Raw genomic sequence first — 25,591 nt, 5'->3', positions numbered from 1 at the left:
TAGTATACATCTGGCAAGTAGAAGGCTGTATTTTTTTTATTAGCGCAAGTGCGCCCCTTTTCGGGTGCTATATCAATAAGTCGATGTTTGCAACTGTTCAACTTAATATTTCTTAAGTTGCGCTACGATAGATAAACTCCTTTGAATAGGCTTTTTTTCTGACATAAGCATTCGTAGGTTCACTTGTTTACGCCTTAATTGTACTGGCTACTCTTAGAACTTGCCAAAGTTAAGAAAATTGCCGCTTTTATATTTGGGCAAAGTAAATAAATGTTAGCTACATAATTATTATGAATATTATGAATAAATTATACACCTGTTATTACGTACTCTCTCTGCCGACAATGCAGCGGTACAAATCACTCTTCTAGACTTCGATATGGAGAAAAGATATGTTTTACGAGATGCAATAGCGATGAGCTTTTATAATGCTTACCATGTCAATATAAGTTTACTCGAGCTAACGTCACACCTCAAAAAAGTAGACAAGACCTATACGCACGCCTAAGAATGCGAAAGACATTGACCAATAACAACTGGTTTAATTTTAATAATCAGCATGCAACGTTAAGTTGTGCAGACTTTTACCAATTTGGCCAACCCATCCCAACATGCAACGAGACACAGTCGTTTATCGCCCAAGAGAAAAAATGGGTCGTTGTAAGCAACGAGCTCTAACTACATGTACATAAAAGCGTTTTGGTCAAGTGGTTAGTCCCGACGTGAAGAAGGCAAATGACAAAGAAGAAATGATCTGTTTATTCTTCAAAACGTTGGCAACAGGTGTCGGCATACTCGAGTGGTCTAAATATCGTTCGCTATGGACATTTGCTTATTGCACTATAAAAGAGGCACAACGAAAAAGACGAAAGAAAATTGAACCTTTTCATTCCATTTATTCAGTGGGACCAATCTTAGTTCCATCATATGTCCAACTTATCCTCGACGGAAGTATTTCTACTTGTGACTCAATGTATTATTTCAGATTTCTAACCTTCAATTGATACGTTATGTGGCTCATCAACAAAGTTGCATCGAAAATGGAAATCGAGCACAGTTTATGCGCAATAAATATAACCTGGCCTTCATAATTTCACTCATGCTTAAGTCAGCTTAAGAAATAAAAATAATGGCATTATCCATAATATGCTAATATTTTACCTTACTATAATCCGCTGCGAAGGGTTAGCGGATGGAGGTTAACGATCCTTCAATCGAGAACGACATTGAAGACTTTTTCGACCTGATTAATAGGTAAAGCTAGGTATACTTTAAGGGTCAACGGACCTCACAAATTGAGTCGGCCAGCATTGCGAAACACAGCGACTTTATATGCTGGCGAAAATAATAACAGAAATTCAGTTTTTGAATCTGATTGCTTTTTAACGCTCGCAGCACAAATTTAAAATCTGTTTTTTGCACTATTTTTTCTCTAAATCACGAAATGGAACTGATTGTTTATCAGTTGTGATTTCGTCAAGTAACGTGGCTGTACAAGATGCGGTTAACGGAAAAGTTCGGATGCGTGAAGCACGAATTACGTGTAACAGATGGATGTACCCAAGCTAAGCTGAACGGCGGGATGTAGGAGGCGTATTTTTATAATTATGTATGTTTCTCTGGAGACATTCGATTGCGAAACAGACCGGACTACAGGTAAAGTATTTTCAAAACATTTATTTTTTACATTATATGCGACAGAATCTATTATAGCAACGAAGCAATCGATTAGGCTAGTCCTGTTAGTATAATAGGAACAGCTATAATTTGAATGAGTTGAAATTTGAATGTAAATTGAAATTATTATGATCTGTATCTCCTATGGGAATCCAGCAGATACAGGGTTGAATCACCGTTGACAATTTCAGCCACACAGGATCGAGTCGAAACGCAAGAATACGACGTCTTTACGTGTATGTAACACAAAATAAGCGCTCTACTTATCGAGAAAGTGTACGACTGGTACTTTTTAGGTGAACTTTCCGTAATACCCGGTTGTATCAACTGTAGTTAATAACTGGAAGTGATAATGGTATATTTAGGAATATTCTAGCGAATTAGATAAACTAAATCAGAGTGTCTGTGTCGGTGGAATCTTCTTGTTGTTGGAATCATTTCAAACATCACGTAATGAGCCAAAGTGAAATTATATTTTAATACGCACAGGATAACGTTTAATAGGTTCAACGTCCTGAAAATACCTCACATTTTGAGAAACACTGCAATCGGTATGAGTGTGTAAAATGATTAATTTGTTACATTCTCTCGACTGCGCAGAACGGATAATCATCGGATGTCCTGCGATGGTGATGATCTAGGACGCTAGAAGTATTACGAGCAAATGCCAGGACGGACTCACTTATGAAAGCGCGTGCGCGATCTTGGCCGATCATCTCCAGGGTCAGCTTTTTTCCTCTTCTTGGCACTGCGCGCCATCAACTTCAATAGCCCATAGTAGTGACAGCAGTGTAAACACTTTAGGTATTATACGGAGAAATCTTGGCTTCTCCGAACCATTGCAGGCAATGTCTTCCAAGGCGGTAGTGATTGTAGCTTAGGCTGACGGGACCTATTTCAAAATCGTCGGCCATAAGGCCAGCCAACTCCTGAAGTCGGCAAAAAAGGAAGGAAATCAACTGTTCATTGACGGTTTCACGCGAACGTTTAACTCATAACAAGCAGGACAGATTCATAAGCATAAAAGAGAGCATATAATTATCGCTGAAAAATATTATGTTTCTAGCCTTTTGTCTCGAAGTCTCAGCAAATTCGGCAGGTACTATCTTTGTGTCACGGTAAGCGACATGAACTGGAATTACGCGCCCGAAACGGCCACTGATGGAATGAAAATTCTCTAAATAATATTGCAGGACTGTCTGCAATAGATGTACCCATAAGAGTGTGCATCAATCGAACAACATGAAGACAGTACTTCGACGGCCGAGGCCGAGAGTTGAATACTAAGTTTCATTCGTGTATTAATTTCATAATTTTATGGGTAAAAATCATTTGATTTGTTTTACCAATCAGGTTAAGTTAAGGTACATATTCGTCCGCAGGTCAACGCTTAAAATGTTAGAAACGCAGCCCTTACAGACATGTTTCTGAATGAAACACATAATTACTTGAATTGTGCCACAAGAATTGCGAAATATTCCAACCTGGTTCAAAGATTTGTTCTTATTTCAGAATGTAAGCATCGCCTGTAGCTATATGTGTGCATGTCGTGCAATCTTACCTCCGTGCATTGAATATTGAATCTAAGAATTGGCAATGGCAACAGTTTAAAATGTAAATCGAATGAGCATAAATGCACTTTAGTTTATAGATATTTTTTTTGGCTGCAAATCTACAAGTTAGCTCGCTCAAAATGTGAAAGGCCGGCCGAACTTCAGGTTGCCGAAAAATCAAAAGCATCCTCATGCACATAATGTCTCCACGAAATTTCAGAAGTAACACAAACTGAAATTGACAAAATGTCCATAAATAATCATTTTCATGGGTACCTCTCAATAGAATTTATGGTGTCAGAGCAGAACTCTCTTCGGAATATATAGGCTATGCAAGCAGGCTAACTCAGGCCGGAGATAAAGAGGAGAAAGAGCTCTTACGAAGAACCGGGTTTTTAATAGGTCACTCACGACTTGACATTTCAGTTGAAGGTTAGGATTATCGGGGACTATTGGCTCTAATTTTATTCCTTTAGACATGCGTTCTTCTGTATATAACAAGACGCACCCATTTCCTAGATTCTCAGTGAACTACTGGGTTGAGGCACACTTACTTTCGATTTGTTTCTAATGTCTTTCGAAGTCACTCCGCTACTGTTCTTTTTCTTTTTCTATACCATACGACAGTCATCTCTCTCTCCTTTCGAGGAGTCACTTATGTAATCGATTGGCGTAATGAACGAAGTTTTATGTCGAGTAGCGTTCGCAGGTATACACAAGCCTAGAGTTAAGTTAAACATATATACACCAACAAAAAAAAAAAAGAAGATTTACGTTTAGCGATATTGGAAGAATCTTATACACTTGAAAATGCCTTATAAGAACAAGGAAGGACTATCAACAAGGAATTGTATATGATTTCATACAAAACTATCAATTAGAAAGAAACCTAGTATTCAGCGCACTACCAGACCGCAATAGCAAAAACTATGAGCTTCAGTGGGAGTATATGTTGCCGGCACTTTGGTTTTATACCCAACAGTTACCCAATTCGTTTTGTTTGCCTAAAGCGTCGCGTATCTGAGTCAACCCGTGATGGACAAACTTGAGCAATTCGGTAGAAACCGCTGAAGTAGTGACCTTATTCACATATAAAGTTTTTGCTTATCGATAAAATGATAACCTATATAAGCCCAGACCGCGTTATTAAAAATAAAAACGAAAATAATATAGAGGAAACCGGTGACTAGGACGCTAATAAGAACCATTTTGTCCTGCGCAAACAAAAATTGTCATACCTTTCATAGAATTCAGTTAAATTTCTATTTAGAGCATGTCCTGCACAATCGATAGTATCGTAATACGCGAATTGGAATCAATAAGTGAGTTGTACGTCAGTCTCGGACCCATGAACAGCTCAGAAACTACCTTATGAATAGTTAGAACGTAGCGTGTAAACCTCATGCTGAGCGCCATTTTATTTGGTTCATCGATAACCGCAATTATTTTATCAAAAATCTTATAACCATTAACCTTATAAAGTGATAACATTTAGTGTTAACTATTTTAAGATTATATCGATTTTACTCACCTTATCGATAGCTCACCCGAAACAATATCAGAAATAGACAATAGTAGCTTCTAATTTTAGACCAACATAGAGGCGTGCTCTCAGAATGGAAAGTTGACTTAGGTACTGAGCGGCCCGAAGCAGAAACCTCACGCTTCTGATTGAGGAATAGAATCATTCGAATTTAAAGATAAGGCCAGGGGATAAAACGTGAAACCTTATTATACCTGCATAACGTAGACCAAATAGAAAAGAAGTTTATGACTTTACTTCGAAATGATCCGAGACTACATGTTCGAACATCCTTTTGCATGCATCCCTCGTTCGTAGAACGGTGTTTATGCATCCGGCGTCGTTGCTGAAGGCTTGTAGACTGGATTCCGTGTCGACTATATACATTTGCACCTAATCACAAATTGTGTATATTTCGGTGATCGCTTGAATTTCTGGCAGTTAAAAGAGTAAGAAAGAAACAAACACAAAATGTATATACGCCTTACATCTGAAGAAAATTTTCCGAGAACCAAAGCATTACGCGCGCGCGCGCGCGTTTTACAAACACATCTTTGAGACGGCTGCGTAGTATTAATGTTAAAACAGCGTTTGCTAGTTTTGCATCTCTTCTATGCAGGATTCTACACAAAATTATATAATAATGCACAGTAACATTTTCGAGTATTTGCCTCACCAGTAAAGCGACTTCAGAGCATTAAAATATGTAACAACTTAATTCTGGGGCAAATAACTTACACAAATAAATGCGAAGCTACCAGTTTCCACATACAATACATGTTAGCTTAAAAAGCTTTTAATTAAACTTGTTGAAGTACGTCGAAGTTACGCTTGTCTAATTAAGTCTTTCGGTTTTAACCGATTGCATTCCACAGTAGTATAACAAATTCTTCAAGTGACATAGGTGGGATCATCATATTTTACGTAATATACACGTACTTTGCGCTTAACCCATTAGAAGAAAAAGCATTCGATCCTTAAAGAATAGCTTATAATTTAACTGCTTATTTATTAATTGAAACATCTATTTTTTATACGTAGCACAGGAGAAGGCTTTTTCAATTTTCCTTTCAACAACACATATTCGACACGAATTTTTTTTCGGTATTTTCCCTCTCGATTCGATCATCCCTTATTAGGACGAGACAGGCCCTGCGTGAGGTACTCTGAAGCGCCAGGACAGAATTAAAAATTCTCCATTGCAGACCTTACAAAGAATACCTTATTTCTTCCCTTTTCATGTTGACATTTTCGTAGACTGTTTCAGTAAGACCACAAAATGAGCGGATCAGAAAGAGGGCGACAATCCGTGCCGTAACGTAAACCCTGTTAAACCATCTCGGCCGTCATCAATTTTGGAAACAGCTTGTAGTTTAGTTTCGCAGCGAAAGGGGGCCAGCTGCTGAAATCGGAACGTATACATGAGAAAACACAGCGAAAGAACTTATTGCTTACGCGTACTTCTGATCGTTTTCGTATGGTATGGTATGGACGATGCCAGGTGAAGATTAACCTGAAGTGTCTCGTCTCGTTGCAAATGGAAACAGCCAGACAGGGGACGTAGTGTGCGATAATAGCAATCATATGCCCCAGAAACACGGAACCCTTCTATCGTCACCAAAGCTATTCTGATATTCTCCAACGAATGCTAATTCATACGTCCACCAAAAAAAAAGGTCATAGAACATTACTGAAAGTATATCGTGCTCTTTGCATACAAGACTGATCGAAGTATGCATGTTATGTTCAGTGCGTATTTCTAGGTTTGGCGGACAGGATAAGCAGACACCATATGTCTAGTAACTACACTGGACAACGTTAAATGAATTTCCGTTCGATGTATGTAAAAAAAGCTCGTCACGCACTTCCTCAAAAAAAAGTATAGGACGTCTTTAAAAGTCGCTCGCTGTGGAGACAGATTTTACAAAAGCAATTCTCTACTATAAGTATTTATTTTTTTAAAAAACAAAAAAAGGTATTCAGGTATACTTGTTAGCTAACCATCCAATAGTCAATGAATATTAGTGACATGCGATGATAACTAGTATCTCGGCCACTGAAGCCGCTTATGGACGTTCAAAAGAGATTATTTTCTCAAAGGGATGCCCACATTACAAAAATTTGCCCACCGTTTGTTCAGCCACTCATTGTCGTCCGTCAGACGAATATGGCCAGCAGAAGTCTCCATCGACAAATAATAACTCCTCATGATGATCGACAAAAACCAGTTTGTCGTCTATCTGTTTTTCTTCCGACAGAGACGAGAATACGCAATCGATTTCTACGCTGGGTACAGTTAAATTCAATTATCAGTGTCGCTATTAATGCAATGTTCGCTTCGCATGCAATAGGTGACTTTGTTGCGGCTAAGATAAGCTGGCATAGCATATCCGCCAGCCGGAAAGTTAGCGAAAAAAGAATTATTACAGCCGTTTGAAGCTATGGAAAACTATGCAGTTGACAAAGGGAGCTGTTTTGAATCGGAAGGTGGCTCAAAGTTAGCTAATCCCGCTAGATGTATATGCCTATAGTAAAAAGAAATACATAGATAAGAGAGCTTAGCGGAAGATTAGAGGCGTGAATGGGCTCAACGAATGTTTACTGAAGATGAGACGAGTTTTGTAATAGGCAGTTCTGTATTAGACCTACTTGCCTTTGTCTCATGTGGCAACAATTTTTTTTTGCTAATCCACTCCACGATTGCCCTTCGTCGGGCTACATTAACTAGCGTAACTGCCCCAGAATCCAGTTCGTTCAGAACGACACTGTGAGAGGCTTGTTTAGAAAAATGCATCATCGAGCAACTAAAATATTTTGAGTTCATACCATCGATGCTATCGTCAGGCACAGGAGACGACTGCGCTACAGTGTGAAACAAAGCGTGAGAACGCTCAACGACGCTTGATGACACATTGATGTTAACCGATGCACATACGCAAACAGAACGGCCCATTGTCCAGAATCAGTCCACTCGACAAATCAGCAACATCCAGTAACGGTGTATACGAAAGGAACCGCTGCTTTTGATCAGGGCACGAGTCAAACACATGCGAAAAGTAGCTAGTTATAAGCTTTGTCCTACTGAGCTATGAGCAAACCTACTGGCCAGCCCTACGAGCTTTGGTGTGATAGAATTGGCTCCTATCAAAATCCAGGAATACGGGCTTGAGGATTTAGTGAATGAAAATCTCAGAATACCAGGCAAATGTCATAGTAGTCTAGTCGACATTGTGCTCTCGACCTTAGCCACCTTAGCAAGCATTGTCCTGTCGCTTTTTGCAACGCAACAGGAGAATCTAAAGCGGAACAAAGCCTGGTAGGTTTTTCACCTTTGGTCACCTAATGCACTAGTTTCGTTAGATCGCTACGGTTGTGTTGAAGGTCTTGCTGGCCTATTGCGTTTACCTTGTCTGCGGTCCTCCCATTACTCTGTTCAGGTTATTAAGATGTTTTAGTAATTATTACATTGCTTTATGACAATACATCAAATCGTGAAAGGAATCGGTGTAGAAGATGCATCTTTTTACAACTTTCTTATTATTATTATTATTCATTGTTATTAACGTTGTTCATTGTTTGTTTCTATATAGCTCCTTCTTTAGACTAAAGGATCTAATATAATAATAATAATTGTGATATTAAAATCAAGCACGACGCGCTGTCTCGAACGTATACCGTAGAAAAGTCTGACAACTGTGATTAGGCGATAGAAGCAGCTGCATTTGTGAACATTGCTGCGTTAGGTTTAAATGAGAGTGTTTTCGTCACACCTCTACCCTCTAATATTTATCAAAATTAATTTTTTTGCTTGACCTGACGTCCTGCTCGAAACTTAATTCTAACCGGTAAATGTAATCCGGTAACAGATATCATATTATCGTAGTTTGAGGTAATTTTTTTTTCAAATGTATTTAGTTTAATCTTTGATTAGGCGAAGAAGTATCTGTATATGAGGTCACAGTATTCCCTTGTAGCTTGTTACCAGCGTTGCTAACAACATATTAAGGCAAAGGACTTTATCGGATAAACATATCATATAATCTGGTGTCTTCGCAATTATTTTGAAGTCACATAATAAAATCAATGTGATATTTCAGAAACAAGCCTTAATGTATTAAAACCATAGACTTTCAAACGATGCCAGTACTATTGTCATTTGACGTCTGGGTTCCTAGAAGACACATATTCAATTAGACTGGACATACCGAAAATAGAATCAACCAACGCGCACAGATCGTATCGCTCTCGCATTACCATGTTCACAGCAGGACTGAGGGAATCATATGCTCTTTAAACATCGCCCTCGTCGCATCGTTCCATAGCATTTTCTAAACAGAACTTTACGTTTGCGAACGAAACGTTCACACACCGTGCAACTTGCGAACAAAGCATAGGGCTTTCGCTATGGACGTTCCCTGTGGAACTACATTTTTCAGGTTTATACTCTTATAAGATGCCAACAGCAGCAGCAGCAGCAGCAGCAGTGAAGGATACATAGAGCAGACATTCTGGGATTTTGCAGCAATCACAAATTGCAAACTCGTAAAACTTGTACATATATATAGTATGGTCAACAAACAACAAAATCTGCGTCACTTTCAAAAGTACACAATCACATACATACTCTAGCTCAAGTTACGTAAGCTTGCTACTTCCATTGTTGACCTTGAAATATACAATGTTGATGATAAATATTCAGACGAAGAACGAGCCAGACACAGCTGGCATTAAAAGCATCTAATATAAGGGGTTTAATAGAAAACCCGAAAGTTCGATAGCACTGGTGGTGGAGATTGCAAACGAATTTGCAAATCCAGTATTATTTTTAGGCTACGACCGTAAAAATCCGCGTACCTAATTATATATTATATATGAATATTACGATTCCGAGAAAACGCCACTCTATTCGAATGGTCTAAGCAAAAAACCGAGCTTCGATCTAGCGTATCATATGTAGCAAACTTCATGACAGCCAGTTAGAAACGGGTGCAACTCAGATGAGCGCAAATCGTTGCTATAAACAGAATTTACTCTTGGGAAACTGCTTCTTCCCAACATCTTCTTAAAGGACAATATCAGAGTTGATTAATAGGTTCGTTCGTCGATAGCATTTGGATGTGTTCTTTGCCACAGCAAACAATCTCTAAATGCTATTCATTCTTAATTATTTGCGTGAAATCATTTTAATTTTCTTTACTATACTATTCGCCAATTTAGATTGATGCTGAGAGTTCAATAATGTTTCACCTGCCTTGGCATCAGATGCAAGCCTACGGCCAACATGAACTTACAATTGAATAAGTCGATTATAGAGGCTCCTTTGATTATCTTGTGACCTGCCATTTGGACGCTGCGAAAAACATCCTTATCGTTTACAAGATTGATTAGAGGCCCGTGTATCGAAAAAAACACTCGAGGTAAACCATAAAGCAATGATCGGTCAATGTGAGGCAGCTATAGCTATAAAAATCTACAACAGATAGAACGCAATTAAGTGTTAATTTCGCCGCTAATTTGTGAGTCAATTGGCCTGATCATTGCAATATAGAAATTAAGCTTGATAAGGTAAAATGCTTCGCCTTAATAAACGTTTTGGACGAAAAAAAAGTAATCAGCATGTTTCCATGAGCTCAATTACCTGTTTATATAGCGTACGAAAATAGAGAAAGAATCAGATATTGTCTCCCCGGGCATACTCTTCTATGTAAAGACAGAGTAAAAAAGCATATGAAAATTGTCAGAAACTTGGTCTAGAAGCGCATAATTCGCAGATTCATAGCAGCAACTAGTATACTGCTTCAATATTTTCGATTGAAAATAATCGCAAACACTTAAAGTGAATTGATATTTTATTTAATTGACCGTAGATTGAGTACCTATATCACGCGTGCCACGGTGCCGCGTGTGTTATGATAAAGCTGACGTACTTCAGACGAATAAATATTGGCTTACGGAACTTTGAGGGTCCACGGTTAATAGTCACGTATCTTCTAGGATGCATGGTTTGAACGAAAAATTGAGTAAGATAAACTTCGAGACAAAGAGAAGGAGTTCTCATAAAGCGACGACGAAATCGTGGTTACGATATTTGTCCACACATTGCAAACTGAAGGAGCTCTCATAGCCACGATCTTCATTTTCGTACGACGTAAACTCCAGACACGACGTCAGCTATTCCAACTATATTTTCTAATTTTAAGTGTTATTAGTGAATTTAGTGAAGATCGTATGTGTGATAATATCACAATTTCTCTCCTTGTTTTACTCCTCAGCAGAAGGTTTAACATAAATCATGTACTGCTAATTTCTTATTATTCCATAAGTGTAGCTTTATCGTGTTAGCTCATCGTAGATAAACCTATTACAAAGAAACTGGTTGGACACCGTTTGCAAAACTAAAGTTCACGTATCTTTATCGTGTTTTATACATGCATATATAGCCATACAACATAGCGTTATAAAAAACGAACAATAGAAAAAGATAGTGACTAGTTGACTGATGTAAGTTGACGCACGTAGTGGAACTCTACTGAGCTTTCTAATCTTTTTTTTACATTAGGCCGACTAGACTTCACGACTGTGTTGTTTGTCTGATACCGTGGGACTCTCTTTTTGATCACGACAGTTTCTACGATGTTCCTTGTTCAGCCTTAAAGCGTCCTGCTGGCAGACAATATCGCACTGAGGTAATATTAGATTTCAAATAATGATACTATGGCCTGCTTCCATGTCTTGACTAGGCTCATGAATTTTTAGGTCACCCTCCCGTTACACACAACTGCATCACATCAACTGCGGCGCACCGCATGCAGAAAAATGGACATCTAAAAACTTTTTTCAAAAAAAAATTCCCTCTCAGTTTTCCTTTGAACATTCGGCTTTGACCCAGTATACCAAACATGATAGAAGAACGTTTTTTTTCAAATTTTCTATTTCTAAATCTTTCGATAAAGGTTCGATAAAATACGAAAAAATATTTAGTTGCCTGCTTTCTCAAAGAGAAAATCTGGTAACGCAAATTTCTAACCGTCTCTAAAATTGTAGAGGCTTGATATTGTCAACACTATAAGTAAGTGTTTCTTTGTAACACAAAAACTACCATTGACCTCTGTTTCACATAACCTTTTCCCAGATAGAGAGTCAGCTCAAAGTTGCATGTAGTTACGGGTTAGATGCTTGAATAAACATTATATACCTCCAGCTAATTTAACTTAGCTATAGCTTGTTCAAAAAAAGTCAGGACAGAAAATTAAAAAGTGTGCGTAAATAGTTTTTGAAAGAAGATAGGTGGCTAAAAAAAGTGCTGTCTTCTTTGCTAGGTCAACAGAAATATAGCTTCATCTGTGTTAAGCAGTCATGTAAGTCTGCTATTATTCTATACATAGTATACTTGTAGCTGGTTTCTAAAGTTGCTTACATTTGGGGGCACTCCTTAAAAGCAAGCAATATCTAGAAGCTCAAATTGCGGTATATCGAAATCCGTTCACAGACTACGTCGGGAACGGATAACTTTCCCAGCAGCAGGTTCGAAAAGCTAAAGCTCGCTATTACAGCTACTGCAACTACTAGTTGTTTTACCTATTATTTCGCTTAATAAAGTAGCGCCAAAAATTACGGTTTCACAGAACCGACAATCCCTTTTATCAAAGTAACAAAAACGCAAAACTCAAATGGTCGTTTCGTGTCACAGCATCTCGCTGTGAGAGATAGTTCAGAGAGAAAGAAGATTCGCGTAGTTCAGGAGATAGCATTGGGCGACGATGGCATTAAGACCGAAAAACTGTAATGCCTTAACGGCTAGCCAATGAGCGAAAAAAAAGTGCTGAAGCTATGAGTTTATCTTGTAGGTTAATTTCCCAGAAAGCTATTCAAGCTAGAAAGAAGCTATTCGTTATTCAAGAAAGCTATTCGTTATTATTATTATAATAACGTTTCGCCTGCCCTTTGCCAGCGGCTCAAAGTTACAACAATGTGTGATAAAATAGGCGGATAGATTTCCATTGTTATAATAAAAACTCTAACGCCTAAGGATTAATTTAAATATCAACTAGGGAAGTAAAAAAAAATTTTAATTGAACTATGCAATGACACCCCGAACTTGGTCTTTATGTAGCTGACCTAACATACGTTCCATGGTTCGAAATTTGTAAAATTATGATCTGATAAAAGCACTTGCAAGCAACACTGATTCTGGACAATATTTCTGGCTCTGAATACCCTTACTGTTCCTTCAGAAAATAGTACGACTTATTTACCTGGGGTGTTTTGTAAATCTGAGGCTGTACCAATGTAAATCCGTACCAATACTTTTAAGGTTTTTCACGTTCCTCTTAAATTGCAGACCGTGACATTTGCAAGCTCCATTTTCCAAGCTTAATTCGGCCACTTTATCCGAATTTCGAATGACGGATGACAAACACAGATATTCATTCCGTTCCCTTAACGCAGTCTCGATATACCTCTCATATAAATCCTCTGTTTGTTTGTCTCTTGAAGTACCTATCAAAGTAAGTGTTGTCGACAGTGCTAAAAAGCTAACATGTCAGCCCTGTAGGCGCTGCCCTACTAAATAAGTCATCCACATATAGAAACAATAAAAGTGATGGTATCGATCTAGTTGATAGAATTCTAAATGTCTCCTACGAGCTGCCTACCCACAAAATGGTATTCTATCTCAATAAAGCTCTACCTTGATATGTACTCTATATTTCTGGACTTACTCTATTTTATCACCTATGTAGAGTAGTACATAGAACTAGGTACGATAGTTATTCTCCGTAAGCCAAGCTGTGCTGATTGATTCCGTTTAAGTATCCAACAACGAATAAATATATCGCTGTGAATCAATTCTACAAGCCGTCGGTGCGCGTCTTCACCTGACTTAAGCTATATACAATATAAACTTGTTATGATCCTTAAACTAGCGTTTATGTTACACTCAGCCTGCAGTGAAGTGGACTAGCTGTTGTTCTTTGTCGGTACCATCATTTGTCTCTGTGCTGCTTTTTTTTCAAAAACTTTGCAACTGAGCAGATGAGCACCAATGTTTTATATAATTTTTTGAAACTTCAACCTTAAGTGCAAGCAGTTAAGGCAATATGGGACCTGCAAACAGTTCTTATAAGAAACAAACATACATGTGTCTAGCGCAGAATCCGTTCTCTCAGCGGCACCAGAATGCGGAAGACCGCGTCGGGAACGCAACGTAGAATGGTTAAATGCATAACGATCTCCTCTGACTAAAGTTTCTGAGTATGTACTGCGCAGAATCTACATTTTGCAAAGTAGTAGATTTCTTTGACTGGCATTTTGGCAACTTAGCCTGTCAATAAGGCTAGTTGAAATGGTGTAAGGATCTAATTCCTAAAAAGGGGCTAATGAGAAGGGACCATTTAACCAAGTAAAAAACCGGAGCAGTTGCTTGTTCTCCGCACCTGTGTTCCGAAATATGTGACATCACGACAATCAATTGAAATATCCAAACTCACGAAACAACAGAGCTTAATTGCTGCTTTACTGATAATTGACTCGTTTTGATGCTTTTGCCTCAGGCTACTAGTCACATAATAGCCAAAAGCTAGCTCTAGTCCCCACGCGGGAATTTACTACTGTACTTTGTTGAACGGGCGTGTGTTGTGACAAAAGTTCAAAGTCTATTTCAGTCACTCATATGGTAAATGTTAACCGACGATTTTTCCATTCTACTCGAAACCTTTTTTCACGACGCTTAATATAAAGACATGACCTGTTTATCCGTTAATAACAGGCAGCAGTACACTTGTCGCGCGGACCAAATCAATTCCTCGCGTTATAAATCAGTCTCCTTTCACACCTATCGCGATGTTGAGGGCACAGAACTCGCGCCACCTTACCTTGAGCGTCTTGAAGACGTATGATTCAACAGTTATTATTCAGATCGAAAGTCGGCAACCAAGTTACCTCTGCCGAACTCGCAGATGGCTGCTAAAATAGCATGAATGCTTATTTATTGTCAATATGTGGACCCTCTAGGGGCATTACCATCATGTATAGGACGAATACAGCTGAAGGCCGACTAATATGTCTACTCATTAGCTAGACTTTGCAGTTTACCTACGCACCCGCACCTCCTTTTTCAATGGAAGCACTGTTTATGTGCCGAAAAGTATGGTCATGTAACTAGTTGATCTCAAACCCCCTCACTTTTTATCTCGCGCAAATTCAGCCATTATGCATCTGTTTTAGTAAAAATCAAGGTCATAGAAAAATCTTTGCCCTCGATAAAATCATCCTGCTTAATGGTTATGATTTTGTAGAATTAACCTTCATGCTATCTAGGCATATTGCTTACTGTTTATTCAGTCAAGATAAGAGGCATATGATGAACGGCTTCCCCACCAAATGCTGCTTAGCCTTTTCTATGATCCTTCAAGAAATACAACCTTTGAGAGCTTTTAAAATTTGCAGTGTACATTGTGTATGAGTCTTGGGAGACCGTGTAGGCTAATAACTTGAATGTACCAATGCATTTCAACGCCGTTTTCGTTCGTGTCTTTTTATCCTATACGAAGTCTAACATATATGAACCGTTTTTAAAACAAAACACTAAAGGAACTTACCAAAGTTGCCCCTGCTTAGTGCATCTCAACTTAAAATGACAAGCGCGTGATTTCACTTTACCGACTAATGGATGTTGAGTTCGGCGAGACGAGGTCGAATCGCCGGAGTTGAGCTCCGCACTTGACCCATATGAAATGGTCGTACTCAATCCTTTTTAAAAAACGTTCCAAGTTAACGAATTAGGTATTAAGTATTTTTTATATCTTTAACCATTTAACGAACTAACTTCTCTTCTAAAGAGCACTTCTAAAGCCACAATTTGCCAGATATCTAAGCAAGTCAAAATTGTTACACTGCTTTCTAAACACAAACGTTCGGTTACAGTTCGTATGAAAGTTACAAAAATCGATGAAAATATAGATTTGGTATAAATTCACATTTTTGAGAGTTTGATTCTTTGCACCAAAATATATAATACATTTTCAAATATATGTATATTTATATAAAAGGCAATGGTTTATTTTTTATAAACTTCTCACAGCAAATAATGTAGACCTGTACATCTACATTTATTATGTCATTCGAAATCCTAAGTATCGTAAATAATATAAATAAGGGTTCATTTTCCTTCAAAAGAAGTGTTAATTTAATGCATTTACTAGATGATTACATATTAAAAACGCTACCTAAGACAAATTTAACATGGTGAGGCTCAAGAGTGTCTGCATTGTTTACCTTGAATTTATCGAAACACAAATTGGCATTGCATAACGAAAAAAAGCAGAGGAAAAGATCGTACTATACCGACCGGTGAAATATTTGAAGCGAAACAAAACTAACCTCGTGCACAAATAAAAATTTGCGTATATCAAAGCCAGTTTACGTGCCTCTATACTAAAATATCGTCCTACTTACTTTGTAAACCGTAGCAACCTATGTCCGGACGGCTGATTTAGAATTAAGGTAAGTACTGCTGGAGAAACTTGCCAATGGACTGGAAGCGCTGTCTTCTCATTCTGTCTTTTCTTGGCGACTATAACGCTCTCCTCGACCGGCTAAATTTAAGCTGCAAGTAATGCGGCATTTCAACATACGCTCATAGAATAGACAATTTCATCCCAACATGAATTTTTCTAGGAGATGCAAGAAGTCCGGTTATTGATACGTTTGCAATGAACATAACCAGAGAAAGAATAAAGTTTTAAAGTGAAGATCGTTCCCTGTCAGAGGGTGCAACCATCCGTACTTACATATTCATGGTGATTGACCTCGCTGCCGAAGTTGCATTTGCACGCATTGTCAAACGCCAAGCTTTGTCGCGACGCTCAGAGGTAAACAGGCTTCTAAAACGCGCCCCCGAAGTTCTTCTTGTACATAATGTAATAAAGAACGAAACGTATACGCAGCATTTGGTTGAAGTTTTCCAGTTTACCGTATAGTGTCTCGATCATCCCCGGAAACGCAGGCCGTAGTTTAACCATACTTACGGTCTTACTTGGACAGTCTAGATAATTATATAACATATACAGGCCTAGGCCTACCCTTTAACTTTCGCTTTTTAGGGGATCCATCGAAAAATGTATGCGTCAAGAAGGTAATAATACTCTGAACGCCTGGAGGCCCGTATTATCGTCGATGAGAACGTCAATAATACAAGGAGCTAACGTACCACGGTAACTCGACGGCTTGCCTGATTAGCTTCTCCGCCCTCATAAATCACTTATTGGCGACATTAGCATTATCGTGCATCGGTTCCACTATAGGCTCTGCAGAAAACCGGGTTTCCACATGTGCGACGATGCATGCGGATGCTCCAGATACCGGCTAAATTGTAACAGATATCATGTCAGTTATTGCACCCTGGTATCATCTTTAGTACATCTGGCAAACCTTTTAAATCAATCTTACAAGTTCTATGTGACTCTAATGACCCGTATAACGTAAAGTGTTTCTTAAAACACATCTCTGGATATTGTGTTGTTAACCTGTGTATACAAAGTATTTATCTAGTGCCAGCAAAAGTGAAAAAATTAAATTTGATTTTGAAATACAATAGTTGATTTTTTAATTGCCACCACATAAATAGCGTATATGCGAAGTCATATTTAATCTTAGCTGAATGTTCGTTACGAAACCTCAACAACATACGTATATTACTTGTGGCCATGCCAGGACAAGCAGTCAAGAAGAAACTACGTTACTCAAGAAAAAAAAAAGCGGAAAATCCGCAGTAATAGAAATTACTCGACAGGCGATATCACTGACTTTCTGACCCGATAACACCAGCCCTTCGTACAGTCTATAGTGCTGTTAAATGAAGATCTGGGCTGTCGCGGCAAAGTAATGCGTGTTGTTGCATTTATCTTAGGTAAACCCAGTGATTTGTCGCCGTAGAATCCTAATAAACAGACCAACTCCTCCCTATAAACAAATACTTGTGCCTATTTCGTTAACGCCGTGAACGCTACTCTAAGAAGGATATATTACGCAGAATTTGCGAGTCAAATAACGACTCATTATCAGTATTGCAAATTATACCTCATATAAAAGTAAAGATAAAAATCTTGCTATCGCTAAATGATTAATCAGAAAACAATATAAATAATTGGCTACTGAAATCCGCCGCAGAGATGTTTTCACCAGCTTTATCAAAGCACGCGACTAAATGCAGATTGAGCATACCTTGCCTTGACTGCTGTTGTCAATGGTAGTCGCATACCCTACGAACTTTTGCTCTTGTCAAAAGCCGACCACTTGCAAACTAAATTATGAGAACATTCAAAAGCAATTGGCAGTTTGAATTTATTAGCATGCCATTAAAATATCTGAATGAAATATATTACTTCAAATCTGGTGTGCTAGCGCCAAGGTATATTTGTAAATCTTGAATATTAGATTTAATGATTTTCACTCGAATCTGCCTCAAGCCTAATCTCTTTGCGGCTTCATAACGATGGCATCCCCCAAACGAGTAGTAGTAATCACCGCCTTCACGTCCTTTTATCCATAGTACATCTACAGGTGGAACCTGCGAAACAGTAATACCCTAATTAATGTTTAGGTAACGCTGTTAGTAAATAAATCGATACCTAAATATGTAAGTCTGAGAGATGGAAGATTAAAAAGCTATTCTAACGCTAATCAAAAAGATATTATAAGTAAAGTACGCTAATTCTACTCTCAGTAAAACGAAAGCGTGAAAATATAAAATCGACTTTCCCTTTCCACAAAAACTATTTGTTTTATTTATGTGTTGTTGGCAGGCTCGAGGCACCTACTCCTTGATTTTTCTTCAATTAACAGCTTGGACCCCGAAGTCGTCGAACCACACCAAAATGAGCTCAAGCTAAGCAAACGTGTTCGCCTTCTAATCTTAGGGACACTTTGTGGTCTAAGTTTAAATGCGGGTACAGACAGATCTCGTTTCGTGATAGATCGCCTAACGGCGATACCGGGCATGCAACTCGGAACATAGAGGTATTATGAAGTTGTGTATGGATAACAACGCAGACGCGGCTGCCCTCACCCTAATATTTATATCCTGTTTGAAGAAGTATGCTTAAAAATATGAGAAATGCTAAAAAATGAACGAAATTAACATCTGCACTTAACAAAAGAAAAAAAATTTGAAGGAGAAGTATTTAATAAAGACAAGTAAATGCTTGTAATGATCGCAAGTAGAATTTCTTCCGCGGTACTAACACGCACCTTGGAATCGCCGTTGGGTCCACGCAATGCCTCCATCAAGGAGGCTACCTTGACCTCGTCTAGGACGGATGGAATTGGTCGGATGACGGCATCAAATGGCATCATGTGGACCTTTGCTAGAAACAAAATATGGGAAGAAACCAGGAAGGCGATTACTTTATGCATGCAGATAGCATGAAAAAATAGAAGGAATGATTCAAATGATTGTAGTTATCTGCTGGGGAATCGCGGTACAAACTTAGAGTTACTGAGATAATTATCTGTACATTTGTGCACTTTTTAAAATAAGCTGATTTGTAATTAATGAGTAGGTAATTTTTTTAGAAGTTGGTAGACGATTAATTGATAAATTGACTGTTGGCCGAACCCCCAAATCATGCAAACAACATAGTTTGAAACGCTTGTTTAATAATCATACATGTCTCTTCAACAATATTCGATATATTGTAGAATATAATAACAACTCTCGGGTTAACAATAAAGAGGAGCTATTTCATCCGTGTACATATTGAACTTAGGGAAACCGGATGATGCACTATATACAGGCTGACCAAATAGGCGTGGCAGGCTTTCCTGCCAATCTTATTTCTAGTAACAGAATGATCATCATGTCACGACTTGTTTGCCGAATAAAGTCAGACGACGGCAAGGATCGTATTATTTATTGAAGCATTGACTCCATGACAGTCGTCTGTCGCATACAGAAAAGTTCGCCTGAGTTTTCTCATAAAGGAGTAATCTAGGAGGAAAATTATGTGTTACACATGAACAAAGTCCAACAAGGCTCCTTATATAGTATAGTACTGTATAAGGGTTGGACAGTGTTTGTCTGAGTCCAAAAATGAGCGTAATGAATTACACTTACGCAATAACACAGATGTACATTTAATGCAGGTGATAGCCGACCCTATAAGTCAAAATCTATCGAACGCGACCATTAAAATCAAGCTTGGTGATAAGAGAAAGAAATAACCCGTTGTATCTGACAAACAATTCTCTATTTTTGTGGACTAAAAAAGGCTTAATATTTTTTACGATTTAATGATATTTAAAAAACGTTTACGAAGACATCTGCGTCGGTGACTCGTACCGACCCACGAAATAAAGCCACTAATTATTTTGTTTTAAGGAATAATGCTGAGATGTTACTAATAAAACTAAAGGAAGATGTTTGTCTTGCAGAAAATGCAAGCTTGGCTAAAAAGGACAATGATTGCTGATAATTTAGTGGTAAGCTAGCTCTCTCATGAAGTTTCACGATACATTGTAAAACCGAGTTTTATTCGTAGTTGTATTTCATTATCAAAAAATCAAGGGAAACAATCTATAATTATGGTACAAATGTTACACATTGCTAATCGCACCTATAATAATAATTACCTATAGTAATGATATAACAGCACTATAGTTCTGCCTCAGTGGTGCACTGCAGCAATGCAATCGTTAGTTTTTTTTCGAAAATGACCATAGAAGTGTTAACTGACCCAAATAATTTTACGTCTTAAAATTTTAATATGGAAAAATCCAGTATCTTTGATGTGCCTAATTTCTGTCTCAGTTGTGTCTTAAAAATGTTAAGAGCTTCATAGCATTTATTTTCAAATCAAGCGTTCCATTCACAGAAAAAACTATGGGCCTATATAGCTCCAGTATCTTCTACCAATAATGTATGCCGTGATATCACACGTATACGTATTGAGAGTATACTGTGGTGTTTTTGAGATATACAGCATAACATTTAAAGCCGTCTAACAACCAGCCATATTAAATATGGATTCTCTTATGCCTCACATAATCATTCTGACAACGTATGCAAACAAACAGCTTGTAACAACAAGCTGTAACAGGGAATCCTTGTTCACAAATCAATAGCACAATTTTCAAAAAAAATATAGGCTTTCATAGGATCTAGCTTCTAGACTCCAACAGACAATAAACTATTTGCTACAATCCCATCAAAATTGAAGTTCGGTAGAATATTACCCGAGAATCCGAGAAGCACTGCGTTAAATTTGGACCTCAGAAAAGGTTCCTTTTTAATATGCGGAACGTAAAGATTCACTTGCACCCACAGAGAAAAAGATATAATTTCAAAAAAATAATTTGCAAAAAGATGGTCTATTTGTAAAAACCTGTCAAATCGTATTGATCCTAGTTGGGCTTTGCTCATACAGCTTTAATTACTAATAGAGGCAACCAAAAATCACATTTTATTGATAACGATATTCCAGCAAACAATTAACAAATTTTCTTATAAGTTTTTCTCATTATGAAAGTGCGCGTGTTCTCATCACTATTATTACATTAAATTTCCCAGAAAAGTCTTTTTTAGTGTTTTTCACGTGAGATCGCGTTATAAGAGAACGCACACATATACATCAACAGTAATTATTTAAATAACAGAAATGAAATCTTTGGCAATAACAAGTAAAACGATTGAGCTTCGAAACTGACAAAGCATTTAACGTATATCACCTTGAGATTTAGTGTACTGCCAGTTTTAATAGTGTATCAGTCAATTTCAATTTTACAACACTGAAAAAACACAGTATATTACATACAAACATTAATTTATTAGTAAAGTTTCCTATACAAAAATAGGAAATGAGCCTTCCCAAACATCTAGGTAATGAAGCATTCGTTCTGACACTACATACGCTCATCAGTCATCGGATCCACATCAAATAGAAACCGCACATCATCCATATAAACCATTGTAAGAAAGGCTCTAATCGATATCCCATTCTTCTTTAGCCCAGTTGGGCCAACTTGCCGTATATTCCCAGCCATCTCCCTGGTATCTATAGCAATGCAAATATATTAGCAAATCATGTGGAAGGGGGTCTGTGTATTGGCTATTGCACTCCCTGCAAAATTCAAAAAATGCCATTTTCTCCTGTTGGTAGCCTCGGATACTACGTTTAAAGTCATCGTCTATGTAGTGCTCAAGGCTAGGCGGATAACCTTTGAACGGGTCTTCACGAGTTGTCCCTTTCTTGGAAGACATGCTGCCCCATTCTTTTCTGCGTTCTTCGACATCTTTTTCCGTCATCGGCTTGAGCCAGTTTTCTATCGTGTGCAGCTTGAGTAAGTCAGCAACTAGCTCGTCCTTAGTCTTTTCTGAAAGACCACCTTTGGCCTTGTTTTTACCGAAGATCTGTAAGTTGACAAATTACACAATAAATCTTAGCAAATTTTCCATAATTCGATCGACAGATCATAAAGTAGCCTTTGTCTTTTGTAGGCTATAGTTATGCCGTTGATAAGTTATGCGATATTATCTGATCTGTTTAGCCGATTAACTGATTCATACAAACGCGATTTCTAGTAAATATCTATACCAGTACTGTATATTAACATAGCTGAAGCACAATTTGTGCTAGTTGCCCAGAGACGACTCACCACATCGTTGTATAGGGAATCGTTTACAATCGGGTGTCCAAGGTATTGGAGATGCACTCTAATCTGATGCATTCGGCCTTGTTTTGGTTTTGCAAGTACAACACTCGACTTACCATTAAAGCTAAGTCGTTTAAATAATGTCGTGCATGCCTTTCCTTCGCGACCTACTCCACAAACTCCAATTTTATTAGAGAATACCTCTATCGGTTCGGATACTTCCACTTCGTCGACGGGAAACTCTCCCTCAACCCGGCATAAATACTCTTTTTGGACAGCTAAGCTCCGAATCTGTGACGACATAAATTGTGATCGTTCGAGACTTTTGGCAAACATAAGTATTCCTGAAGTGAGCCTATCAAGACGGTGGATGGTATGGATCTTCTTGACTCCGAATTCCTTGGCAAGAAGAAAAATAATACTATTATGACGATATCTACCGCACGGATGCACAGGTATCGACGGAGGCTTATCGACCACTAGCATGTGATCGTCTTCATGGATAATTTTGAGTTTACAACCTATCGAAAAAACAAACAAAACCTTTATAATTCGCGTTCTTGTTTCATCCAACGAATCAAGGAAGATACAACGAACTACCGGGAGGCAAACAGAGAGACTGGCACAATACATTGGATGACTTTGTTGAGCACTCAATATGCGCTAAGAAATGTATCAATTACTTTTCATTTATGCTATCTGTTCGTTCTATAAGCGCGCAAAGATTCCAAACAAATCGTAGGTTACGAGTCATGAAAAAAAAACAAGAAAGAGAATAACTAACAAACTTACCAATGACAGGCACTTCATGTCGATGGGTTCTGTTTATCATAAGATCGCCGTCTTTCAGGCGGTAATCAAGACCCACTGATTCGTTATTGACACGCACACGACCACTAGCAATGGCGTTATTGTAGTATTCCAAAGTTTGTGCGCGGAATTCCTGTCTAAACACGTCCAAGAGTGGCCTACCTACCCAGCGGCCCTTGGTGAATGTGGAATATGTAAATTCATAAGGATACACCTTTCTTAGCCCGTTTTCGAAATAATAATCAGTTTCATCGAAACGGTCCTCAGAGAATCCGGGCCGTAGGTCCTTATTACCCATTCGAATTTTCTTTACATCAACAATTTCAGGCATCAACTGTGTTTCGTCCCCGGAACCTTTACGCTTCGCACCGCGGTGATAATCCGGTACAGGTGGCGGTGCAAGAGGATCTTCGGGCATTTCAACGGTTGCAGCAGTAGCAGAGAGTGACGACCTTGCTCGTGAGAAATTCGATGAAACTACTAAGTGTCTAAGAAGATAGGTTTTCCAGGTGAGATACATTTAGTGTGCACAATATAAGCATTTGTTACTTGAGATTAATGAAACTGTTGAACGACAATGTCACCAGACGAGCGTTGAGCTAGCAAACGCTATTCCTATAGAGCAATCTTTTCGGTAACATCTAATTTTATTATAGTACCTAATTCTACACATGTAACACAACTATCAAATGCGGATTTGCCGCCTCTCGCTTTGTGCTTTGTCTATGCGACGTCTATTCAGCTGTTGCTTATTTGCCGCATGTGGAACGCTATATCGAGGTTTTTAAACAAGTGGATGACTAGATGCACGAAGTGATGCACTGTCCTTGCAAGAATTAGAGAATCGAAGTCTATTTTAATCAAAAGGAACAGATTAAAATAAACATTGAGTAACATAAGCTAGCTTTTTAAGCTCCCATTTCTTACAGGAGAAGCATTTCCTCTAGCGTTATGAACTGCTTGGTGGTTCTATCCTTGTATCCAATGATCATTAAAAATTAGCAAAATCTAGCCGATTTTATATAGAGAAAAACACCAAAAGCAATTTCTGTTGTTATATTATCGAAGCTAACTTTCCGAGCACTTTCTGCAATTGATTTTTTAGAGTACACTTTTAGTTGTGGCTGCCCATGAACCTTTACGTTCGACATACTCAAGGGGAATCCTTTGTCAGGCCAAAGCCAAATGCAATGCTTTGCACATTAACAACGGTTGGCAGGTTATTTCCCTACTAACTAAATATTGCGCGTGTTACTTTCAGTATGGCCGCTGAACATTTCGTCAGATGGCTGGCCCTCTCCCGAACGCAGCAAATGTGTCCCCGGCCGCATTCAAACTTCCACCATCACACGTGCCTAAGTTCAGTAGGCATATACGTTACCACTACATCACTACCAACATACAATTTTTGCCTTGTGTATAAAATAATTGTTACGCTGTATTGCATGTACACGAGAAGTGGTATCCAGTTTTCAAACTATTCGCTCTTCGAGAATGGTTAGGTTAATGATTGTTTTGGAGGCCCGATGCGACTGTCAGAAGAAAGAGGGCGTCGTCGAAATGCATTAGTAGACATCGATCTGCGGCTAAGAATAATTCATTCCATACGTTATTGTCAGTAGTAGTTCAGTTGTCCACATTGAGAAAGCCACGGATTAGCAGTACGTGGACAACACGAATATTTATATGCGAAAAACTGTCACTTGACATCAGTATAGGCCGAGAGTTTACTTCTCATTGGGAGAAAGTTTATTTTTTAATAACCTTCATTCGCTGACTTTGCTGTTAGGCAACATTTTTGTCTAACTAATGGTCAGACTTTATCTGACACTTGAACACTTATTGACACTTGACACTGAAGTGAAAGTACATTTTTCCATGTACAGTTAACAGCGTCATGCGCTAAACAATCTACGTGCGTACTATTGAAGAATCGAATTGTTTATTATTGGTTATGACAGACTATATCCGCTAATTCACACCACAGCACATCATTACTATAACGGTTCATCAATACTACGTAAAAACGTACGCAAAATATGCCCAACATACAAGCGTACCTACGTTGTAAGAGTGCTTTTTATTTCTGGGTAGATTTAAATGTTACGATTGTCATTTTGAAAAAAAATCTTGTATGACTCCAATCGCCGAAGGAACTGAAAATATAGGAGTTCTTTAATTATTGTTTTTCTGATCTTTCAAATGGCAACTTTTTCTTTGAAAACGACAAATGAATCAATGCGCAATTGCTTATTTGTTAAAACTACATTTCGTTGTTCTTATAGAGTCTACATAAAAAAAAACGACAATAGCAATCGCTCACCGATATAGTTTGAATGAATAGATCCCCCTGTGGAAGATTCGGTGTTCGGCCTAGCGGAAT

General features: G+C 38.2%; 1 protein-coding gene and 3 long non-coding RNA genes across 9 annotated transcripts; 1 reads left to right on the top strand and 3 right to left on the bottom strand.

The window, feature by feature from the left end:
- Positions 1-877: 877 nt before the first annotated feature.
- Positions 878-5,183, bottom strand: LOC111258555 (uncharacterized). The gene is made up of 3 exons (XR_002679060.2): positions 5,011-5,183; positions 3,785-3,951; positions 878-2,606 (listed from the first exon to the last, which is right to left on the bottom strand). It is a non-coding gene; the product is annotated as an uncharacterized LOC111258555 (long non-coding RNA).
- Positions 5,184-5,729: 546 nt separating this feature from the next.
- On the bottom strand, positions 5,730-9,385 carry LOC111258553 (uncharacterized). Of its 2 annotated transcripts, none has more exons than XR_002679057.2 (2): positions 8,958-9,385; positions 5,730-6,154 (listed from the first exon to the last, which is right to left on the bottom strand). It is a non-coding gene; the product is annotated as an uncharacterized LOC111258553 (long non-coding RNA). The 2 variants fall into 2 exon arrangements; XR_002679058.2 differs by lacking the exon at positions 8,958-9,385 and adding an exon at positions 7,579-8,823.
- LOC111258554 (uncharacterized) lies at positions 7,953-18,959 on the top strand. The gene is made up of 2 exons (XR_002679059.2): positions 7,953-8,068; positions 18,555-18,959. It is a non-coding gene; the product is annotated as an uncharacterized LOC111258554 (long non-coding RNA).
- Positions 18,076-24,571, bottom strand: LOC111258551 (pseudouridylate synthase RPUSD2). Of its 5 annotated transcripts, none has more exons than XM_022829920.2 (6): positions 24,464-24,571; positions 23,191-23,696; positions 22,402-22,919; positions 21,964-22,156; positions 19,000-19,115; positions 18,076-18,319 (listed from the first exon to the last, which is right to left on the bottom strand). In XM_022829920.2, the coding sequence occupies exons 2-6, from the start codon at positions 23,624-23,626 to the stop codon at positions 18,131-18,133; spliced, it is 1,452 nt and encodes a 483-aa protein (XP_022685655.1). In that variant the 5' UTR covers positions 23,627-23,696; positions 24,464-24,571; the 3' UTR covers positions 18,076-18,130. The 5 variants fall into 5 exon arrangements, with proteins under 5 accessions (XP_022685655.1, XP_022685657.1, XP_022685653.1 ...); XM_022829922.2 differs by lacking the exon at positions 24,464-24,571 and adding an exon at positions 24,445-24,461; XM_022829918.2 differs by lacking the exon at positions 24,464-24,571 and adding an exon at positions 24,136-24,450.
- Positions 24,572-25,591: the final 1,020 nt, after the last annotated feature.

This window comes from Varroa jacobsoni, unplaced genomic scaffold (assembly GCF_002532875.2).
Source record: "Varroa jacobsoni isolate VJ856 unplaced genomic scaffold, vjacob_1.0 scaffold_245, whole genome shotgun sequence".
Taxonomy (NCBI): domain Eukaryota; kingdom Metazoa; phylum Arthropoda; class Arachnida; order Mesostigmata; family Varroidae; genus Varroa; species Varroa jacobsoni.
This window is presented reverse-complemented; position numbering and strand designations above follow the sequence as displayed.